General features: G+C 42.0%; 1 protein-coding gene across 1 annotated transcript in view; it reads right to left on the reverse strand.

Moving 5' to 3' along the window:
* Positions 1-24,153, reverse strand: part of alkbh3 (alkB homolog 3, alpha-ketoglutarate dependent dioxygenase) — a 99,328-nt gene that overhangs the window by 35,752 nt on the left and 39,423 nt on the right. The window contains exons 5-7 of the mRNA XM_028793496.2: positions 20,111-20,158; positions 19,453-19,556; positions 3,048-3,136 (exon numbers count right to left, since the gene is read on the reverse strand). Of these exons, the coding sequence (XP_028649329.1) occupies positions 3,048-3,136; positions 19,453-19,556; positions 20,111-20,158 (241 nt within the window). The remainder of the gene's footprint in view (positions 1-3,047; positions 3,137-19,452; positions 19,557-20,110; positions 20,159-24,153) is intronic.

The following is a 24,153-nucleotide window of genomic DNA, read 5'->3' on the forward strand; positions in this document are numbered from 1 at the left end:
GTTGCCGGTTCGAATCCCGTAAAATGCCAAAAGGGACTCTGCTCTGTTGGGCCCTTGAGCAAGGCCCTTAACCTGAAATTGCTGAGCGCTTTGAGTAGTAACAGAAGTGCTACATAAATGCAAAAAATTATTATCAAAGAATTATTTGTGTTTAAAAAATGCAGACTTTTGTGTAAGAAATGGCTTACGCATGTTTCAGAGTAGAAGCAAGTTTTATGCATGAGGCCCCAGATCTCAATCCAACTGAGAATCTGTGGCTGAACTTGAAAAAAGCCGTTTATTCACAATCACTGGGACACCTGACAGAGCTTGAGCAGGTTTGCAAAGGATAATGCGGAAAAATGGCAGAGCCTAGATGTGCAAAACTGACAGAGAGGGAGATAGACACCAGGGCACACAGACTCAAAAGACTGTCAAGGCTGTCAAGTATGCATCTAATAACTACTGAATTGAAGGGGGCGAATTTGTGTTTTTTATATATAATTAATGTAGGCAACTTTGCAGAGACCAATTTTCACTTTGACATTAAACTCCTTAGCGTTACTTGGGCTGCGAAAAACATGCTAAAAGCATTAGTCCCGCGTGTCACTTAGGACACTTATGACTATACAGATGCATCTTGCATAAGCACTGGAACCGAGAATCAGATGTCAGAATCTATGAAAGTCTCATGGGCTTATAAGGGCAGACTGTCATGGATACAGTATATCACATCAAAAAGAGCAAGATTTGGCATAAAGCTTTACAAGCTTTGTGAATCTAAAATGGGATACAGTTGGAACTCGGTTCTGTACACAGGGAAAGGGACAATGTTTGATCCGAAATACAATCAGCATGAGATTACTACGTCATCGGTGTGGACTGTGATAGATGCTCTGCTGGATCAAGGTTACTATGTAACCATGGACAATTTTTATACTTTGCCAGGGCTATTTGACATCTTGCTGCAAAGAAAGACTGATGCATATGGAATAATGCGTCCCAACTGTCGTGGCATGCCTGAAGACTTTGGCAGAGCTAAATTATGCGAGGTGCAGTAGTAGCTTGACGAAAGGGTTAAATGCTTACACTGGAATGGAAGGACAAGAAAGATGTTTGTCTTCTTAGCACTGTACATAATGCAGCTACAGTCACTGTACAGGCAAAAGGCAACAAGCAGGTTGCGAAGCCTTGTGCTGTGGTCGACTGCAACGTCACGATGGGTGGCGTAGATCATGCGGATCAAGAATTGCGTTTCTATCCCATCATGCAGTGGCAACAAAAGAAACATTTCAAAAAGATATTTTGTCATCTGGTGGAACAGTACATTTGCAATTCATTTGTGTTATACAAACAAAAAGCTTGCAAAACTGTATCTCATGCAAACTTTACATGACAGCTTGTAGAACAAATCAATATTGCACATCCACTGTCCACACTACCGCTAAAGAGATGCGGTCAACCCGGCACATCTTGGATCAATCCACAGCATCTTATTAGTAGACATTTTGTTGATTATATACTACCAACAGAAAAATAAAAACAGAATCCAACTTGTATCTGTGCAGTGTGCTGTTCAAAAACTGGTAAATGTGAAAACAAAACCAGAAAAGAATCACACTATTATTGTCCCGACTGTGACACTGTATTGTGTCTTTCACTGTGCTTTTAAGATTTAACATACAAAGGACTCATTTTGAGATTATAAATTGTTTTGGCATCATTAGCAGTCTGCTGTGGGCTCGCGCCCTACCCGGGGTTTGTTTCCTGCCTTGCACCCTGTGTTGGCTGGGATTGGCTCCAGCAGACCCCCGTGACCCTGTAGATAGGATATAGCGGGTTGGATAATGGATGGATCATTAGCAGTATTAGCACTGGCAATCGGAAGGTTGCCGGTTCGAATTCCGTAAATGCAAATAGGGACTCTGCTCTGTTGGGCCCTTCAGCAAGGCCCTTAACCTGCAATTGCTGAGCGCTTTGAGTAGTGAGAAAAGCGCTATATAAATGCAAAGAATTATTATTATTGTTATTATTAATGTTGTTATTATTATTGTTGTTCAGTTTATATTTTTATGTTTATTCATCATTACCATTATTATTTGTATCATTATTATACTTTTGAGATTTAATAAAAATGTAATTTTTCATGCCAAAAAACATGCAACGCTTTTTACGTTTTTTCAGAATAAAATGCAATGCTAAGGAGGTTAAAGAGTCTTTTTAAGATTGATCGGTGTCAAAAAATCCAAATTAAATCCACTATGATTTAATGCCGTATAACAATAAATTGTGATAACCTCCAAGAGGTTACTTTTTTTTACGAAAGCCAAATCAACAAGTAAATAAAAGGGCAAGCTTAGTTAGGTATGGGACACACTCTAGACCCCCCTGGAGGTAGTAGAGGAGGAGAGAATGAAAGCCAATCTGAGTGCCATTATGAACAATGCTGCACATCCTCTCTGTGACACACCAACACTGAGGACATTCACACAACAAATTATTCAGCAGAAGTGTGTCAAGAAATGCAATGGGGCTCCTTTATACCAACGGCAATATGCCTGTATAATGTCACAGGGTGACTGTGACAGTCGAGTCAGATGTTTTCTTTAATTTCTTTTTAAATTTTTCTTCCTTTTTAGTCAATCTGGTATGTTTTCAGACTATAATGTGGGTGTGTGTATATTTATCTACCTATTTATGTATTTGTTTATTTAATGAGTTTCTGAAAAAAAGCCAATATCTATTTGTATGAAAATGTTCTATTAATAAATGTTTTTATTTTTAGTCAGGCACTGATTCTAAAGTAAACACGATAAAATATGAATTGTAAACACTGTGGTAACAAAGAATTGCGTTTAAGGCAAGAATGATTACATCTGGCATCTTGCTTCTTTTATCTCATAACTGTAAATGGTTGTATATGTACACTAAAACACTGAATGCCCAAAAGATAAGTGACTTATCCTGCATCCCCAAAGCAAGTTTCCAGTCTACTCATGGAAGGATCCTATAATTTGCTATTTAAACAAAGCAGGAAATTTTATGTGGATGACAGGAAATGCATTAACCTTTGTCCTGGGTTGTAAAGTGGAGTGGGAGTAGGTATAAGGCAGCTCTCCAAACCAGCATGTCAGTCTTGGCTCCTCATAAGGCACTCCTGTAAAAAAAAAAATATGAGTAAAAATGGTTACCACAGTAGATAATCCACTGCACTTTTTTTTTTGTTAAGAAAAACAACATGTCATATTATCATAAAGCATTACAAAAGACTCTAGCTTGCAAAGTAAATTGTAACCAAGCTATTTTACATGGTGTCTCTCTACAGGTGAACACCACCTGACATGTACAATTGCTTACCAATTAATTTTTACAGCCTTTTCAGTAATTTGCTTAAAATCATACACTAATTAGATAGATAGACAATACTTTACAGAAGCTCAAGAAATATAAAAAAATAACTCCCTCAAATGTTCACAAGATGAAAAAATGTGTGCTTTGGCTAAAGATAAAAGATGAGTCACAGTGAGCCACTATAAAGCTTCTTGACACACTTCTGCTGAATAACTGCTTGGCTCAAAAGTCCTAGGTGTTTGTGTGTCAGAAAGAGTATGTGCAGCATTGTTTATAACGGCACTCAGTTTTGTTTCAATTTGTTCCTTTACTGCTACCCTCCAGCAGGTCCAGATGGCATCCCATAACTGAGATTGTTTTCTTAATTAGCTTGTTGATTCATTGTGCCTGTCTTGAAGTGACATTACCGGCCCAGCACTCCACTGGGCTGGTAATACGCAATGGCCATCCCAGAGTTATAGAACACGTAAAGGATCTCACTACCCACATTAAAGGAGCCAGTCTATTAAGGAAAAACAAGAGTCTGCCTTGTTGTTTCTTGTATCGTTCTTCTATGTTGCTACTGTAGACTGGTTAAGTCTGTCATTGACCCCCAAGTACTTGTAGCACTGCACCACCTCCACATCCACTCAATGAATAGTAGCTGGGCATAGAGGTGAAAGTCAAAAAGAGTTCCTTTCCTTGGTTTTGCTAATGTTAAGTTGAAGACAATTCTCAAAGTGCTCCAAATTGATTCCTCTACGCTGTGTCATCACCCTTGTCAAAATACCCCATTCGTGCAGGTCTTGACTAAACCAGTAAACTAGTGATTTAAAGTCAAGTGCATTTCATGCCAGTTTCATATCATGTGTACAAAGTTTCAAACAAATTCTTACTTGCATGATGTCCAGACTAAACTGCCATCCGTGGCCTAGTAATTCTGGCTCCCCTTATCATCCCCATCTCTAATTGTCTACCTATCTCTCATGCCCTCACAACCTAATAGCTAATGTGTGATGAGCGGACTGGTGCCAAATGGGTACCGTTGCATCATCCTGATGGTTGCTGCCCATTACTGGTGGTCGAAGTGGCTCCCCCACTCTCTATGTAAAAGTGTTTTGAGTAGTGAGAAAACCGCTAAATAAATGTAAAGAATTATTATTATGTACCTTCAGAACAGTTGACAACTGTAAAATACCAACAGAAAGACACATACATTCCGAGAATGAAAGTTACATGATTTTGAAAATTTTTCTGTCCATCATGACCGGTTTAATGGACATTTTCTGTTTTGACCCAGGCTACTCGTTTGCCCCTAAATTTTTTTACAGTCATGGGTATCATTTGGGGTGAGGCCCATTCCTGTCATATCACCAGATACCATCTGCCACCATGTGTTCTTTGGCTTACCTCTTCTCTCCATCCCTTCCATTTCCATCTTGGTGTACATTTTCACCCAATCACTTTGATCTACGCTATATTTACCTTGGGGCCTTTCACTTTCAACTTCACTTTCAGTATCTTCTAGGTCAATTCTGCTCCTTTAGTCTCTTTATTAGATGTAAGAGTAAGTAGGGGCACATCCCAAAAAACAAACAGTCTCTACTAAAATTTTGTATTGTGAAATCAGTTGGATTTTTTTTAACTGATTGGTATTTTGATCATTTATTAATAGTCTCTTCTCATCAAAACATAATATGACTATATTTCTGACTTCCTCCATAGAGTACACTTGTCCAGTTGTATAACAAAGATGTCATCTTGTAATACCACTGGACTTTTTGATATGCAGGAAGGACAACTAAATTTTAAAATAAGCTAAAATTTTAATTTTACTGATTTTTCAATGGTTGGCCATTGCCCTCCCCCACCCTCCTGTAGACACGACCCTGTACATACCTTAACAGATTAACAGATATTCAAGACAACAGGTTTATTAATTTTAATGCAAGATAAAAGCCCTCTATGTGGCATATCCACAAATATGCTAAATAGGAAAATTAATTCACTTACAAAACAAACAATGCAAACTCAAAAAGAAAAACAAAACCACCAGTGACACAATTTACGCCATATCTGACACACGAAAACTGCCAAATTTCCCTAAAGGACTTTTATTGGTTTTACTTTATATGGTTTTATTCTCCCTTGTAATGTTGAAATATGGAGTCAATATGAATTGCATGGATGAATACATAACGGTGCTGTTACATGTCGCTTTTGCGGTTTAGTTAATTTGACCAAAGACAGTATAATATCACTAGCTAACCAGTGGCGTAGCATACGCCTCATAATTATGCATTGATGGGTGAACACTTCCTGAAAGACACAGTTGTCCAAATGGGATTGGTTTTGAGGATACGACTGCAAGTGAATGAAAAGATGGAACTCTGGAGAGGGCAACATACAATACAGCGTTTTACATGCTGCGTACAGCGATTCACATCGAAGCATAGACACTGCTAAGACCATGGGATACCCCTCGCAAACTGTTTTACATGCTGCATACAGAGATTCACATTCACGACAAATATGATTCTTCTTAGATGGTCCTGCCGCGTCCACCCTCGCTCTCGAAGCATACACACTGCCTGGTCATGTGCCTGCTCGCAAGAGCAACTAACAGAGACCCGCCCACCAACTGTAAGACCATGGGATACCCCTCGCAAACTGTTTTACACGGCGCATACAGCGATTCACATCCTCGACAAACAAACTGTTTTATACGCTGCATACAGCGATTCACATCCGTGACAAACATGCTTCTTCTTATGGGGTGGGTTTCAGGATATGACTGTAAGGGAACTGTGGAGAGAGCAACATACAATTGTTCGTGACGGAAAACTGGAGGACGGCCGCCACGCCCCCACCTCCCAGAGCGTGAGACGGGGCTGGACGGCGGGGGCGCGTGCGTAGGGCGGAACGGGGTGTGAGGGGAAGGACACCCAGTGAGGACGATGTATTGATGGGTGAACAGTCATCTCTTAGTCATCGTTCAGTACACACTGCCTGCTCATGTGCCTGCCCCCAACTCCTCAACTGAATTGCTTTTGTCTGTGTACAGTCGACATGCACCTGTGAGTCACGTTGACTATTCATTTTCCAAACACCGCCTCAGTCGGTCTCGCATCTGCTACAGTCTACATGCACCTCTGAGCCAGGTTGACTTTTCATTATTCTTTTTGTCCGGGCCGGGTGAGGTTTCCCATGTTGAGTCTAATTAAGCCACAGGCTCCACACCTGGTGGTGCTCTTCTGTCAATTCCTTTAAGTTTCAGCTTTGCAACCATACTCCCCTCAGAACCCAAAAACTTTGGTTGTCCGGCGGATCATGGGAATAACGCCGCTGGATAGCCAGTCGGCATCATTTATGGTCGGAACTACGACGGTATGTGATCATCTTCGAACCTCCGACTTGCACTCTTGATTAATGAAAACATTCTTGGCAAATGCTTTCGCTCTCACGCGAATTGTTGGTGGGCGGGGCTCTGACGTGCGTGTGCCATGGTCGGCTGCTTAGGGAATTGTTGGTGGGCGGGGCTCTGTGAGTTGGCGTGCGTGGCTCCATCGTGCGTATCACATGGTCTGTCTTGCGTGCTGCTTCTTGCATGCCCTGGTCGACAAACAAACTGTTTTACACGCTGCATACTGTGATTCACATCCGCGACAAACATGCCGGCTGCCCGGCGGGTCATGGGAATAACGCCGCCGGATCGCCAGTCAGCATTGTTTATGGTCGGAATTACGACGGTATGTGATCATCTTCGAACCTCCGACTTTCGTTCTTGATTAATGAAAACATTCTTGGCAAATGCTTTCACCTCGTGCGAATTGTTGGTGGACGGGGCTCTGTTGTGCGTGTGCCATGGAGACGAAAGCGACTTTCGCGGTGTTTGTTGCCTGTAGAGCGAGGGTGGTCGCGGGCCGGAGAATAAGGAGTATTGTATAGACAAACGTTTTCCGTGTTCCTGCAGGACCATCTAAGAAGAAGCATGTTTGTCGTGGATGCGAATCACTGTATGTAGCGTGTAAAACAGTTTACGATGGTGGACGCGGTCGTGCATCGTAACCGAAAAGTCAACGTGGCTCAGAGGTGCATGTGGACTGTAGCAGAAACGAATGCGAATGACGCCGTGTTTTGTGAGTTGTCGCATCAGAGTTGGTGGGCGTGGCTCTGTGAGTTGTTGGACGCCGTGTTTTGTGAGTTGTCGCGTCCGAGTTGGTGGGCGGGGCTCTGTCTTGCGTGCGTCTTGCTTGCCATGGACTTAGTGAATTATATATAGATTTTAGGGCTCAAATCAAGTAAGGGAATGTTTTTCAAACCCTTTTACTACAAAATGGAAGTAGCAAGCAAGATATCCTCTTTGTTCTATTGTCCAAACTGAACCCAGAATCTGTGATGTTTTAAAGACTGAGCCATCATAGCATTATGCCAAGCTTTATGCAAAAAAAATTATCTATCTATCTATATATATATATATATATATATACATATATATATATAGTTGACCCTTGATATACGACCAAAATTTTTGTTTTGATTTACGACCAACATCTTGCGTTACGACCTGAATGCGGTCACGTGTATCCGCTTGTGCGATTGTAAACAAACAGCCGAGAGCGTTCGTAAGCGTCAGTCAGAGCCCAGATACATGTGTTTGTGGATGTAATTTCGGTCACTGCAGTGATTTATATAATTGTTTTTGATAATTGCTAAGGAAGGAAGAGAAGGTAATGAAGGTAAAGAAAGCGATCACAATCGAAACGAAGAAGAATTGTGTGGAAATATGAGAGTGGTGTTCGTGTGACCGATCTCGCTAATATGTACAGCATGTCAAAATCCACCATCTCGAAAATTTTACAAAGAAAAGATTTGTATAAGGAGGCTCCTTCCAAACAATAACCACCTTCCATTTCATTCTCTTCCTCCTCCCTTCATGCAGCCCAAAGATGTCAAATTAAATGGTGAGTACAGTATGAAATTGTTGTTTCTGGTAGGCTAGGCACTTTTTATAAATTTTTGGTTAGTACATTAGAAAAATTATTGGTGTTTTGGTAAATTATGCACATTATACAACCCTTTTTTATTATGAAAAGGTTAAGTAAGTGTTGCTGTGGGAGGTTCGGAACGCATTATGGGTATTTCCATTATTTCTTATGGGAAAAATAGTCTTGACTTATAACCAACTTGAGTTACAACCAGCCCTCGCGAATGAATTGAGTTCGTAAGTCAAGGGTCCACTGTGTATATATATATATATATATATATATATATATATATATATATATATATATATATATATATAAAAAGATTACAATATGCAAGCTTATTGATGATTACATGATGATATATATATATATATAAAAAGATTACAATATGCAATCTTATTGATGATTACAATTGATTACATCTTGCCTGAAGAAGGGGCCTGAGTTGCTTCGAAAGCTTGCACATTGTAATCTTTTTAGTTAGCCAATAAAAGGTGTCATTTTGCTTGACTTTTCTCTACAAGAAGAATGGAAAAATTGCCCAAATCCTGTTGTGCAACGCTTGTAGAGACAAGCTTGTAAAGTCTCAAAGTTGGAACTGCTGCCATAGAGGCATCTACAAAATACTGAATTAAGGGTCTGAATACTTACATGAATGAGACATTTCAATGTTTTTGATTTTTTAATAAATTCTCAGACCTTTCTGGAAACATGTTTGAACTTTGTCATTATAGATAATTGAGTGTAGAACTGATGGCCAAAAATGGCAGTTTAACCCATTTAAAATTACACAATAAAGCGTGCACAAAGTGAAGATTCTGCATACACAAACACAGGACAATAAACAAATGACGCAAACCATAAATCTAGTCTGAATGGATTTCTTTCTTTATTTTTTGTCCTAATGATATGTTTGTGGCTTCTATATATTTGTCTATAGCAGAGCTTCTTAAATTATGGGGCGTGATCTAAAATGGGTCATGGGTTGCACAAGGTCTTGATTCACCATAGTATTTAATGGGAAAAGGGTCAGGTATAGGTCGACAGTGCTCCACTATGACTGTCAGCGACAATTCTCCAAAGGGGACCCTACCGCCATCGTCCGATCGGACAGTCGTCATGGACTAGGTTTCAAAAACACTACAAACGGCAAGACTGGGACATAAGAAATACAATGTTTAACAAACCCTGGGACCTACTAAAGCAAAATGAGCTATTTAGCAAGTGATGAAGATCAGAATCATTTTTAACTAGGAAATGATCAACAATCAAATGGATTTTCACTTCTTAAGTTATGATTATTAAAGATACTACATTGTACTTTCTCAGGTGAGGAAAAAAAAGAAAAAGTATACAGGGATTATAAAATATTGAAAAACTACAGGCTTAAGATCTAATTATAAATATACCAGGGGGTCAACAAGATTTGAGACTTTGCTTTCCCTCCTATGCCTCTCTAGCCCTTGAAATCATAAATAACTAATCCAAGACAGGGTTTTGTAAGTGTATGTTGCCCACATTCTCACAGAACTCTGTGCCAGAGTCACAGCAATCACTATTGACGAATAAATAAAGCAGACAGAAATATTTTTCTGTGCCAAATGGCAGATCTGATGAGCCAAGCATGTCCAGACTAAAAACATTTCGTAAGTCATGCAAGCTTTCAGAAACGAGCAAACCGGATTAAACTAGAATGTGAGCTACAGAAGAACATTTGGCAAGTCTGTTGCTTATCTCAGACCTTAAAATATTGCTGGTATCAAGGGAAAAGAGTAGATTTTTTAGGCAGTAAGTGTATTTATTTTTAGTGGAGCTATCTTCATTTAACTGGTTAATGTATTATTTTATTTTGTATGTGTATTTTTATTTCTTGTCTGGCAGACAAACAGTAACTGGGCATAAAAGTCCTTTGCCTGTTTATTTTTAACAGTGTAAATTTAATGTAGGTAGTAACCCAACAGTAGGCTCGAAAATATTTACAAGTTGTTTTTATTTAAATAAGTAGTTTAGGGCTTTGAAGAAATCCTACAAAAACATAAGGAGCCCCTCAAATTGTTAGGTGGTATTCTATAACCCAAAGCAGCATGGATGAGCGCCACACTACTACATTTCCATTTAAAAATGCAGACATTAGTCTCCAGTTCTGCCCTTTTTCCGCAATACAGTAATCCCTCGCTATATCGCGCTTCGACTTTCGCGGCTTCATTCTATCGCAGATTTTATATGCAAGCATATTTAAATATATATCGCGGATTTTTTGCTGGTTCGCGGATTTCTGCGGACAATGGGTCTTTTAATTTCTGGTACATGCTTCCTCAGTTGATTTGCCCAGTTGATATCATACAAGGGACGCTATTGGCAGATGGCTGAGAAGCTACCCAATCAGAGCATGTATTACGTATTAAATAAAACTCCTCAAATATATTGTGAGCACAGGGGCTGTTCGCACCCCTAGAAGATACGGCCACTCCTCAAAAAACACTGAAAGATTACCTTTACATTGCACTCTTCCTTGCTGGGCTTAAATGTGGCTGTTTTGTCAAGCAATATGTTTCCTGCATGGTGCTTCGCATACTTAAAAGCTCGAATGGCACGTATTGATTTTTAATTGTTTGTTTTTCTCTGTCTCTCTCTCTCTCTGACATTATGTGCTCCTCATGGAGGGGGTGTGAGCAGGGGTGGCTGTTCGCACCACTAGACGATATGGACGCTCCTCTAAAAAAATGATGAAAGGCTACCTTTACATTGCTCCCTTCCTAGCAGCTGTGTTGTCCAGCGGTGCTTCGCATACTTAAAAGCCAAACAGCCCTATTGATTTCTGATTGTTTGCTTTTCTCTCTCTCTCTGACATTATCTCCTCCTGACGCGCACTCCTTTGAAGAGGAAGATATGTTTGCATTCTTTTAATTGTGAGACAGAACTGTCATCTCTGTCTTGTCATGGAGCACAGTTTAAACTTTTGAAAAAGAGACAAATGTTTGTTTGCAGTGTTTGAATAAAGTTCCTGTCTCTCTACAACCTCCTGTGTTTCTGTGCAAATCTGTGACCCATGCATGACAATATAAAAATAACCATATAAACATATGGTTTCTACTTCGCAGATTTTCACCTTTCGTGGGGGGGTCTGGAACGCAACCCCCGCGATAGAGGAGGGATTACTGTAACCCCAGCATCTTGAATAAGAAACAATGGCGGCGTGCTTAGTCACTGCGGCTGTGTGCTCTCCGACTCAGAGTTTGGTTTTTCCACCCTGTCTGGATAAATACACCTATAGAAGGCAGAATATTTTAGCTATCGGCTTACAGAGCGAGAGTTGCTCGACATCTGATTTTCTCCACGTCCACAACATTCTGTACAACATCGCACAGACACCGGGCTCTCCATGGATTACAATCCCAGCTTCGAGGAGCCGGCAGCGGTGCAAAGACCATAAACAAAACAGGGGGTGCCGAGGCAGCGTGCTAGCCAGGCTAAGGAAGCAGCCACGTAAACCACCGCTTCCAAGCATTTTCTCCTCAAATGTGAGGTCTCTGGCGAACAAATTGGATGAGTGGAAGCTGCGGATTGCAACAGAAAAGGTCATCAGGGACTGCTGCATCCTGCTGATCATGGAGACATGGCTGAATCCACTCATACCGGACACGGCTATCAAGATAGCAGGCTAGACAGCACACCGGCAAGGACAGGACAGAGCGCTCCGGTAAGAAAAGAGGAGGGGGGCTGTGCATTTATGTGAACAATAGCTGGTGCACGAATTCCACCATAGTCACCAGACGTGGAGTTTATGACAATTAAATGCAGACCCATATACCTCCCCCGTGAATTCAACACCTTACTGCTAACTGCTGTGTACATAGTACCAGATGCTAATGCTAGCTCGGCTCTGGGGCTTTGGCATGACACCATCAGCTGTAAACAGAGCAAGTATCCTGAGGCTGTTCACATCATTTCTGGGGACTTTAATCATGCAGATCTGAAAGCAGTTCTCCCCAAATTCCATCAACACATAAAGTGTGCAACCAGGGGAGTAAAAACACTGGACAAGCTGTACACATACATCAGACAGGCCTATAGGGCTAAACCCCTAGCACACTTTGGCCGTCTGATCACATATCCTTGCTTCTGATCCTTGCATATACCCCTCTCAATAAACAAGCTTCCACTATGACCAGGACTGTTACCATATGACCTGAGGAAGCCTCCCAATAGTTGCAGGACTGCTTGCAGAGAACCGACTGGGCGGTGTTTGATCACCAAGACTTGGAGAACCTCACTACGGCAGTCCTGAATTACATCAGGTTCTGCATGGACAACGTCACCAGGGACAGGTGCATAAGGATTTATCCCAACAGGAAGCCCTGGATGACGAGGGAGGTCCAGAGTCTACTGAAAGCCAGGAATACTGCTTTCAGGTCTGGGGATGGGGCTCTTCACAGTGTAGCCAGAGCAAACCTGAACAGAGGCATCCGAGAGGCCAAGGCAGCGTACAGAAGTAAGATAGAGGACCATCTGAAGAGCAACACCACCAGGCAGGTGTGGCAGGGTATCCATAACATCACTGGTTACAAATCTAGCAACTCCTCAGCCGCTGAGGGAGACGCTTCTCTGGCAGAGGAGCTGATCATCTTCTTTGCCCGCTTTAAGGCGACACCAACAACAGCTCCATCACAGCCAACCTGTTCACAACAGCAACATACGGTGGAAGAGTGTGAGGTGAGGCTGGTGATGAGGAAGGTGAACCCAAGGAAGGCTACAGGACCCGACGGTGTGGCTGGACGGGTGCTGAAAGACTGTGCGGATCAACTGGCCGGAATCTTCACTAGGATTTTCAACCAGTCCCTGTCCCAGGCCACTGTTCCCATCCTGCCTCCAAATCATTGTTCTGCTGCCGAAAAAATCCATCACGAACAGTCTGAATGATTTCCGCCCAGTGGCACTCGCATCTGTCATCATGAACAGCTTTGAGAAACTGGTGTGGAGTCATATCATCACCTGCCTGCCAGCAGACCTTGACCCATTTCAATTTGCTTACAAAGCAAAGAGATCCACAGAGGTCGCTGTGGCCACAGCTCTTCATGCTCCCTTAACCCACCTGGAGCAGCAGGGGAGTTACACCAGACTGCTCTTTGTGGTACTTCAGCTCAGCGTTTAACACCATCCTCCCACAACGACTGGTGTCCAAACTGGTAGATCTGGGACTTCCATCACTCACCTGCAGTTGGATACTGGACTTCCTGTCTGGTCACTCCCAGAGGGTCAGGCTGGTTCTCCACACATCCACTGCTCTCAGCCTCAACACCGGGATGCTGCAGGGTTGTGTGCTCAGCCCACTCCTCTACACCCTCTACACATATGACTGTGTCCCCACTCACCATAGCAACAAGATCATAAAGTTCGAGGATGACACGACGGTGGACAGACTCATCTCGGGCAAGGAGGGTGAGCTGGCATACAGGGACGAGGTGGTACAGCTGTCAGAGTGGTGCAGAGTCAATAACCTGCTCCTCAACACCACAAAAATGAAGGAGCTTGTTATTGACTTTAGAAAAAACAAAACTGACATTCAGCCACTCATCATTGGCGGGGCCTGTGTGGAGAGGGCCCCGGTGTTCAGGTTTCTGGGCATTGAGCTGGAGGATGACCTGACCTGGAGCGCCAACACCAAGAAGCTGCTGAAGAAGGCGCAGCAGAGACTGTATTTTCTGAGAATCCTCAGAAAGAACCATCTCCCCAAAAATCTGATCCTTGCCTTTTATCACTGTTCCATCAAGAGTGTGCTGATGTACGGACTGTGTGTGTGGTACGGCAGCTGCACTTCCTCAGAAAGGAAAGCGCTCCACAGTGTCGTCAGCACAGTGGAGAGAACAACTGGTTGTACCCTCTCCACTCTGGAACAAATTTACACCTCCTGATGCCGCAAAAAAGCAATAGACATTTCACAGGATTCATCACATCCCGGTCATTGCCTCTTCCAGCTTCTGCCATTGGGCAAGAGATACAGAGCAATGAAAACTAGGACAAACCGCCTTAAAAACAGCTTTTATCCAAAAGCAATCATGGCCCTGAACTCAGAATAAAACTGCTCCATATCATTCTCCCAATGTGCAATTTGTATATATAACAAGTGTAATTTGTATCTTTTGTAAAGTACTTTTATTACTATTCGGTTTGTTATTATTTTCTCTCTTCTTGTCTTTTGTCCTCACAGGTGGTGCAGTGGTAGTGCTGCTGCTTTGCAGTAAGGAGACTGTGGAAGACTGTGGGTTCGCTTCCCGGTTCCTCCCTGTGTGGATAGCGCTTTGAGTATTGAGAAAAGTGCTATATAAATGTAATGAATTATTATTATTATTATTTAACTCTAATGCCTCACACTGAGTCGACTGCACCTTCAATTTCATTATTCCTTTGTAAAAGTGAAAATGACAATAAAGATCTATCTATCTATCTATCTATCTATCTATCTTCAGAACTGTATACTTCTAAAAATGCTAGCTCGGTGCTGCAAAATGGACAAGTGAAAGCGTAGACTTGGAAAATCAGAGTCTAATAGCAATCCGATTTGTTTGTGCTTATTACATAGTCCTTCCCTGATTGGATCCTGCTGGTTAAAAAATCTTATGCCATAATTGGTTGCTTTTCATTGTTCTTGTTTTGTTGCTTTCCTGTTTGGAAGTACTGAAACACTAAGCTTAATTTTAGTATAAATCAGTACAACTCTTAAAAGTGTTAATCCAGTACAAGTTGTACTTAGCAGGTGATTCTGTAAAAGAAGGCACAGCACAGGCACTGACCTTTTAGATAGCAATTGATAAAGACCTGTACAGACTGTACAAACAAGTAATATGAGAAAGGGGAATTCAGCAGATCCAACATGTAACCAACTTTGGTAAAATTGTACCACTGTGGCATCACATGACGGTAAAAGCATATACTGTGCCCTCCACTATTATTGGCACCCCTTGTAAAAAATTAGTAAGAAGGGTTTGAAAAAAATTCACTGCTTGCTGAAGAACTGTCATCTTGCACACTGACAAAATTAGAAACATCTGACTTTAATCAAAACAAGTTCATTTAAAGAAAAACACAGCCGTCATCACGAAATAAATATTTTTAACAAAAACACATGTGTCACAATTGTTGGCACCCCTGCATTTAATACTCTGTACAACCTTCCTTTGCCAATATAACAGCATGGAGTCTTCTCTTGTAACCTTTTATATGGTTGGAGAATACAAAGCATGGCATCTGAGCCCACCATTCTTCTTCTTCCCATAATCTCTCCAGATCATCCAGGGTCCTTGGCCCTCTCCTCTTCAGCTCACTCCACAGGTTTTCAATAGGGTTCAGGTCAGATGGTCATGGCAGAACTTTGATTTTGTGGTCAGTTAACCATTGCAGGGTTGATATGGACGTGTTTTGGATCCTTATCCTGCTGGAACATCCAATGATTACTTAGTTTTAGTTTCCTGGTGGAGGCAGCCAGGTTTTGATTGAAAATCTGATATTTCATGGAATCCATGATGCCATATACTCTAACAATGTTTCCAGGGCTTATGGAGGAAAAACGGCCCCACAACATCACAGAACCTGCACCATATTTCACAGCTGGGACCAGGTTCTTTTCACTATACCCATCCTTCTTTTTACACCAAGCCCACTTTGCGTGTTTATTGCCAAAAAGTTCAATTTTTGTTTCATCAGACCATAGAATGGGGTTCCAGTCAAAGTTGTAGTAACATTTTACAAACTCCAAACACTTATGTTTGTGGATAACTGACAGAAAAGCCTTCTTTCTGGCATACCTTCCAAATAATCTGTTGGCATGGAGATACCGTCTGATGGTAGGTTCTGGAGACTTGATAACCCCAGGATTTTACTTTTTCTTGCAATTCCCCAACAGTGATCCTTGGAGATATTATTGCCTCTCTTACCATCCCTCTCACTGTACGTGGGAGTAAAGTAAACTTGGGTCCTCTTCCAGGCAAGTCTGTCACAGTTTCAGGTGATGACCACTTTTTTTATTATTGCCCTAACTGTAGAAATGGACATTTTCAGGTAAGTAGCTATTTTATTATAACCATTCCCCGATGGCAACACACTTCTCCCTCATTTAGATTTATTGTTCTCTTTTCTTTGCCATGATGATGGTTGGCTAAGGAAATTCGGTTCTGTGTCTCCTCACATTTGTATCCCAGTTAATCAGGAAGGCATTGGATTCAGCTGTAAAGTTCCTATACACTCCAGTCAACTTAACAATGTCCAATTTCAATGGGAAACATGCTTCAGTTATATTGTTCCACATGAATTTCCAAGGGTGCCAACAATTGTGCCACATGTGTTTTTGTTAAAAATATTTATTTCTTGATAAGGGCTTTGTTTTTCTTTGAATTAACTCATTTCAATTAAAAGTCAGATGTTTCTCATTTTTCCAGTGCAAGATGACGGTTCTTTAGCAAGCAATGACTTCTTTCTAACCCTTCTTACTAATTTGTGCAAGGGGTGCCAAGAATAATGGAGGGTACTGTATAAAGAGAAATGCTCTAATGAGACGTTAGGCACGTCTGCATTACACCACAATTCTGTCCAGTGTCTTAATCCTGCATGCAGAAATATAAATATATCCTTGATTCTGTGAGTCAGAGTATTAAGCCTGGTGTTTTTCTTCCACACCTGCATGCGTTTACAGGCACAAAAGAAAAATAATTAACTGGCTGCTATAGTTTTGCAAAAAATCCCATTGATGATGGCATTACTGTCCTTTCAAGGATTTTTCCACCAAAGCACACATGTTCAGTGAAGGCAAACATCTATGTCATCTGCATTTTCGGTTATTTTAGTGTGGATAGAGATACTTTGGTAAATGATGTAAAAACATTAGTGAAGATGGACATCTTATTCCATTAAACAAGCTGTTTTTTAAATGAAAATATAGCTGTGTGGATACAGCCTGAGGATAACTATGGTTTACATAACCTGGAATTGTGGGATTATCTGATGATACAGCTCTTTATCAAAAGCCACAGGACCTTTACCCACCTTGTGCAAGACATCTGATCTTGTCCAGGAATGTCTTCATGATCCCGTGCTAAAACCTCCTGCTTGAGATGACTTAACGGTAAACATACAACCATTATGGGAGCAAAATTCCACGTATTTTTCATGATTGGATGAAATATTGGTTCTAAACCCACACCAGTTGACAAACAGGGAAGACGACTTATTCAAGTGTTCTCCACTGATGTATGAGTATGCAAGGGGGTGCCCAAAAATAACTGGAATCTGTACCTGGCACACAATCTCGACTTAGTTGTGAATTTCGCCACTAGGTGTAGCACACATCCAGTATTCTGTGGCAGTCTGACGAATGGCGTATTGTTCATACGCCATTCCGCGTCGTTTTTCTTGGTGCTTATTAAACGTGTTCTGTGATTTTTGTGATGGGTGATCATATAAAGAACAGCAAGTCTGCGTCAAATTTGGTTTTCTCTTCGGGAAAACAGCTGCTGAAACTGTAGTGATGCTGGAAACTGCTTTTAAAGAGGAGGCTTTAAGTAAAACACAGGTCTGCGAGTGGGTTTCGCGTTTCAAATGAGGGGAAATGTCACTTGAAGACCAAACAAGATCTGGCCGACCTTCCACAATTAGGAATGATGAAAATCTTGGAAAAAGTTCACAATGCAATTTACGGAGATCGCCGTTGGACTATTGAAGAGATTTCTGACTTGACTTGTGTGTCTTGGGAGTTCTTGCCACCTTCACTACTCGCCTGATCTTTGCTCCATGCGACTTTTTCTTGTTTCCACATGTGAAAAAAAGAACTCAAAGCAAAGCGTTTCTGTACCGTGGAGGAAGTCAAAGAAAAATCGCTGCATTCATTAACAACGTTTCTCTTCAGCGATTTCAAAAATGTTTCCAACAGTGGGAAAACTGTTGGGACAAGTGCATTCATTCACATGGAGAGTACTTTGAAGGAGACTAAAGTTTCAGTAAGTAAAAACTATTTTTTTTTTCAATTCCGGTTATTTTTCAGTACCCCCTCATATAAGTAACCACTTTGTTTAACACTTCCAAGTTAACAGTGAGATGAGTAGAAATTACATGAGCAACACTGTATACCAGTACCACCATAGTGGTAAGCTGGGTTGCTAAAATCCATGAAATGGGTCCCCTAAACTCATTTAATAACATTGATTTTTTTGTTTTTGAGAGTGGAGGGACAATATATTGCAAAGATGAGGACAATGCTAGGAGGGTGCTCATTTAGTCGCTGGGCACTGTGAAAAAGATGAGATGCTACTGCATGACTCGGTATGGAAATTCAAAAAGCAACACCACAGCATTTCATGAAAGGTATGGCATTTTTCTTCATAATTACATTTCAGCAATCATGAGTTTTTTAATATCATATTGAGTACAGCCACGATTAGGTGTTTTTTTTCTCAAAATTAACCTGGCAAGAGATGTGGATGAACACTGAACTGCTTTGTGCCAGGTGGGTCTGCTAGTGGGCAATGCAGCAGAGTAGGTGGAAATGTGAGTAATTCACACAGAGTCCTTACATCATAGCAATCCCTTCCAGCATTGTCATCTTCCAAAATGCAGTTATACAGATTTTGAGTCACACGGCCATCAGTTGACCCGCTAAGAATTGCCTACACTGACTCCCCAACTCATTCAATTTAGAATAGCACAGGTCTCAGTTGTGAAAGGATAACCTAATGTAACGGGATATACACATCAATTTCTTCAATCTTAAGACAGACAGACTGACAGACATTCAGCTTAGTGTGTGGAAACTTCTGACCCACTGAATAATCTGATTTAGTAAGTAAAGGCAAAAATAAATCTCTCTCTTAGCTAGAATTCTGACATTACCACTTATGGAATTAAAATAGACATCATAACTGACATAACACAGGGAATGTATGCCAACATGACCTGTGTGGATTTGGGAAACAAGCAACTTGAAAGTCTTAGCTGAGGTGGATGGAAACTTTTGGCCTAAACTGCATATGACTCATTTGGGTTATGTGTTTACCTACTAAAATGCCTGCTATAAGCACTTCTTTTTTCTTTGAAAGGAAGTGTATAAATATAGTTATTAGGGTTACAATAAAGTCATCTGTCAGATGTCTTTAAATAAACTCATACCTACCATCATGTAAATTTGATTTTTGCTGCCAGGGAAGTTCAGCATGGAGCTGGGAGAACATCCAATCAGCTTCTGAGATGGGCAGAAAAGAAGGGAAGAGGCCAAGTCTATGTGAAGCAAAGAAAATGAAAGATTTATGAACATGTAACCATAAATAAGAACAGCCATTAACACTACAAAGGTTAAGCATTAAGGCCAAGTCACATATGTACTGCCATTGGAAATGCAGAGCACCAAGATATGCCAAGGTTGAAGGCTGCTTCGCAATGTCTAGAATAACATATTGCCACACATACAAGGAAGAAGTAGAATGTTTTTATATCTTACTCACACAGTGCATTTGAGCTACAAAGAATTTAAAAACATAATGGCATTTTAAAAAATAAAAACATGTTTTGATGAGTAAAGTCTATTCAGACCAAGCAATTATATCAATCTTTAGTCACCTAACTCAAAAAAAAAGTTCTGATTATTTGAACCTACTGTAAATTATAACACTTAAAAATTAATGTGAATTTATTCCATTAAAGAACTAGTGAAAACACAAACAGGTATTTCCAAATTCTTAGAAATGTGTTTTTCAGAAACTAGTGACATAAAAGTAAACATCCTCAAAAATGAAGTCTTAGCAATTTCCAAGTGGCTTGTAGTAGGGACAGACCTGGATACTCCTGAAGGGCCATGGCTGATTTCATATGAACCCTCCTTCCTATGGGGAAAAAAAATGAAAGTCAGTGTTAAAAAACACTACAGACAGTGTGACACAGCGGCTAAAATGCTGGACTGAAAACCACAAGTGCGCCAGTTCAACACCTATCACAACCACCCTACCCTGCCAGTGTAATCAGATGTGCTAGACCCATTACTTTAAAGTTACATTTACACATTATATACATCTATATAGCTATCTACTGTACATACTGTATATACATATACAGTCATATGAAAAAGTTTGGGAACCCCTCTTAAGTCTTTGGATTTCTGTTTATCATTGCCAGAGCTTTCAAAGTAGCAACTTCCTTTTAATATACGACATGCCTTATGGAAACAGTAGTATTTCAGCAGTGACATTAAGTTTATTGGATTAACAGAAAATATGCAATATGCATCATAACAAAATTAGACAGGTGCATAAATTTGGGCACCCAACAGAGATATGACATCAATACTTAGCTGAGCCTCCTTTTGCAAATCTAACAGCCTCTAGACGCTGTCCTCCTATAGCCTTTGATGAGTGTCTGGATTCTGGATGTTGACCATTCTTCCATACAAAATCTCTCCAGTTCAGTTCAATTTGATGGCTGCCGAGCATGAACAGCCTGCTTCAAATCATCCCATAGATTTTTGATGATATTCATGTCCAGGGACTGTGACGGCCATTCCAGAACATTGTATTTCTCCTTCTGAATGAATGCCTTTGTAGATTTTGACCTGTGTTTTGGGTCATTGTCTTGTTGGAATATCCAACCCCTGCGTAACTTCAACTTTGTGAATGATGCTTGAACATTATCCTGAAGAATTTGTTGATATTAGGTTGAATTCATCTGACCCTCAACTTTAACAAGGGCCCCAGTCCCTGAACTAGCCATACAGCCCCATAGCATGATGGATCCTCCACCAAATTTGATAGTAGGTAGCAAGTGTTTTTCTTAGAATGTGGTGTTCTTCTTCTGCCATGCAAAGCGCTTCTTGTTATGACCAAATAATTCAATTTTTGTCTCATCAGTCCAAAGCACTGTTCTTTGTGTAAATTGCGCAGAATTGTAGAACGATGTACAGATACACCATCTGCAGCAAGATGTTCTTGCAGGTCTTTGGAGGTGATCTGTGTGTTGTCTGTAACCGTTCTCAAAATCCTGCACATATGCCACTCCTGTATTTGTCTTAGCCTGCCAGACCTGCTGGGTTTAACAGCAACTGTGCCTGTGGCCTTCCATTTCCTGATTCCATTCCTTACAGTTGAAACTGACAGTTTAAACCTCTGAGATAGCTTTTTGTAGCCTTCCCCTAACCCATGAGACTGAACAATCTTTGTTTTCAGATCTTTGGAGAGTTGCTTTGAGCATCCCATGCTGTCGCTCTTCACAGGAGAGTCAAAGGGAAGCACAACTTGTAATTGACCACCTTAAATACCTTTATATCTCATGATTGGACACACCGGTCTATGAAGTTCAAGGCTTAACGAGCTCATCCAACCAATTTGGTGTTGTAAGTAATCAGCATTGAGCAGTGACAGGCATTCCAATCAGCAAAATGACAAGGGGACCCACATTTTTGCACAGCCAGTTTTTCACAATTGATTTAATTTCATACAACTAAATACTGCGTCACTAAAAATCTTTGTTCAAGAAAACACCGCAGTACTCAGATGTTCTTAGGAAATGAAAGACATACCACTGTTATCTTTTTTGTTCAAAGTAGAGTCAATTATTATGCAGGCTGAGAGGGGTTCCCAAACTTTTTAATATGACTGTATATATACAAACATATACACACACATCTCTTTATATATATAAAATCCAACATCTGTCTGTCCACTTTTCACAAGAGAACTACTTAACGGATTTAGATCGGGTTTTTTCTATAATTTGCTTGAACATTCCAGTTGATTTTGCGACTTTCTCGTCACTCTATGTATCATAGTTTGCTTATAGTACCGATTTATTTGCGCGAATCTGAGAGATACACAGCAGGCCAAGGGGAAGGGGGTGGGGCGGGTCCATCCTCACTCACACGCCAGCCACGGGGCATATATTACATCCACTTAGCTAGTGAATGAGAGAACTACTTAACGGATTTAGATCAGGTTTTTTTCTACAATTTGCTTGAACATTCTGGTTGATTTTGCAACTTCTCTCATTGTGCATCATAGTTTGCTTGCGGTACCGATTTATTTGCGCTAACTGGAGACAGCTTAGCTAGCGATACCTGTTTGTTTATTGATTTTTAAGTTTGTCCTGTTTCACTACTACACAGGCGAAGCCGCGAGGGACAGCTAGTCTCTCTCTCTCTCTCTATATATTATTATAGCTGATAGGTACCGGCAGGCCAAGCGGAATGCGGCTTTGGTGGTTGCTGAGGCAAAAACTCGGGTGTGGGAGGAGTTTGGGGAGGCCATGGAGAACGACTTTCGGACGGCTTCGAGGAGATTCTGGTCCACCATCCGGCGTCTCAGGAAGGGGAAGCAGTGCAGTGTCAACACTGTATATGGTGGGGATGGTGCGCTGCTGACCTCGACTCGGGACGTTGTGGGTCGGTGGGGAGAATACTTCGAAGACCTCCTCAATCCCATTAACATGCCTTCCAATGAGGAAGCAGAGCCTGGGGACTCAGAGGTGGGCTCCCCCATCTCTGGGACTGAGGTCACCGAGGTGGTCAAAAAACTCCTTGGTGGCAGGGCCCCAGGGGTGGATGAGATACGCCCGGAGTTCCTCAAGGCTCTGGATGTTGTAGGACTGTCTTGGCTGACACGCCTCTGCAACATCGCATGGACATCAGGGACAGTGCCTCTGGATTGGCAGACCGGGGTGGTGGTCCCCCTCTTTAAGAAGGGGGATCGGAGGGTGTGTCCCAACTACAGAGGGATCACACTCCTCAGCCTCCCTGGAAAAGTCTATTCAGGGGTCCTGGAGAGGAGGGTCCGTCGGATAGTCAAGCCTCGGATTCAGGAGGAACAGTGTGGTTTTCGTCCTGGTCGCGGAACAGTGGACCAGCTCTATACCCTTAGCAGGGTCCTGGAGGGTGCATGGGAGTTTGCCCAACCAGTCTACATGTGTTTTGTGGACTTGGAAAAGGCATTCGACCATGTCCCTCGGGGAATCCTGTGGGGGGTACTCCGAGAGTATGGGGTACCGGCCCCCCTGATAAGGGCTGTTCAGTCCCTGTACGATCGGTGCCAGAGCTTGGTCCGCATTGCCGGCAGTAAGTCGAACCCATTTCCAGTGAGAGTTGGACTCCGCCAGGGCTGCCCTTTGTCACTGATTCTGTTCATAACTTTTATGGACAGAATTTCTAGGCGCAGCCAGGGCGTTGAGAGGGTCCGGTTTGGTGGGCTCAGGATTGGGTCACTGCTTTTTGCAGATGATGTTGTCCTGTTTGCTTCATCAGGCCGTGATCTTCAGCTCTCTCTGGATCGGTTCGCAGCCGAGTGTGAAGCGGCTGGGATGAGAATCAGCACCTCCAAATCCGAGACCATGGTCCTCAGCCGGAAAAGGGTGGAGTGCCCTCTCAGGGTTGGTAGCGAGATCCTGCCCCAAGTGGAGGAGTTCAAGTATCTCGGGGTCTTGTTCACGAGTGAGGGAAGAATGGAGCGTGAGATCGACAGGCGGATCGGTGCGGCGTCCGCAGTAATGCGGGCGCTGCATCGGTCTGTCGTGGTGAAAAAGGAGCTGAGCCGCAAGGCGAAGCTCTCAATTTACCAGTCGATCTATGTTCCTACCCTCACCTATGGTCATGAGCTATGGGTAGTGACCGAAAGAACGAGATCGCGAATACAAGCGGCTGAAATGAGTTTCCTCCGCAGGGTGTCTGGGCTTTCCCTTAAAGATAGGGTGAAAAGCTCAGTCATCCGGGAGGGGCTCAGAGTAGAGCCGCTGCTCCTCCGCATCAAGAGGAGTCAGATGAGGTGGCTCGGGCATCTGATCAGGATGCCTCCTGGACGCCTCCCTGGTGAGGTGTTCCGGGCACGTCTAACCGGGAGGAGGC

The sequence above is a fragment of the Erpetoichthys calabaricus genome, chromosome 2 (genome assembly GCF_900747795.2).
Source record: "Erpetoichthys calabaricus chromosome 2, fErpCal1.3, whole genome shotgun sequence".
Taxonomy (NCBI): Eukaryota; Metazoa; Chordata; class Cladistia; order Polypteriformes; family Polypteridae; genus Erpetoichthys; species Erpetoichthys calabaricus.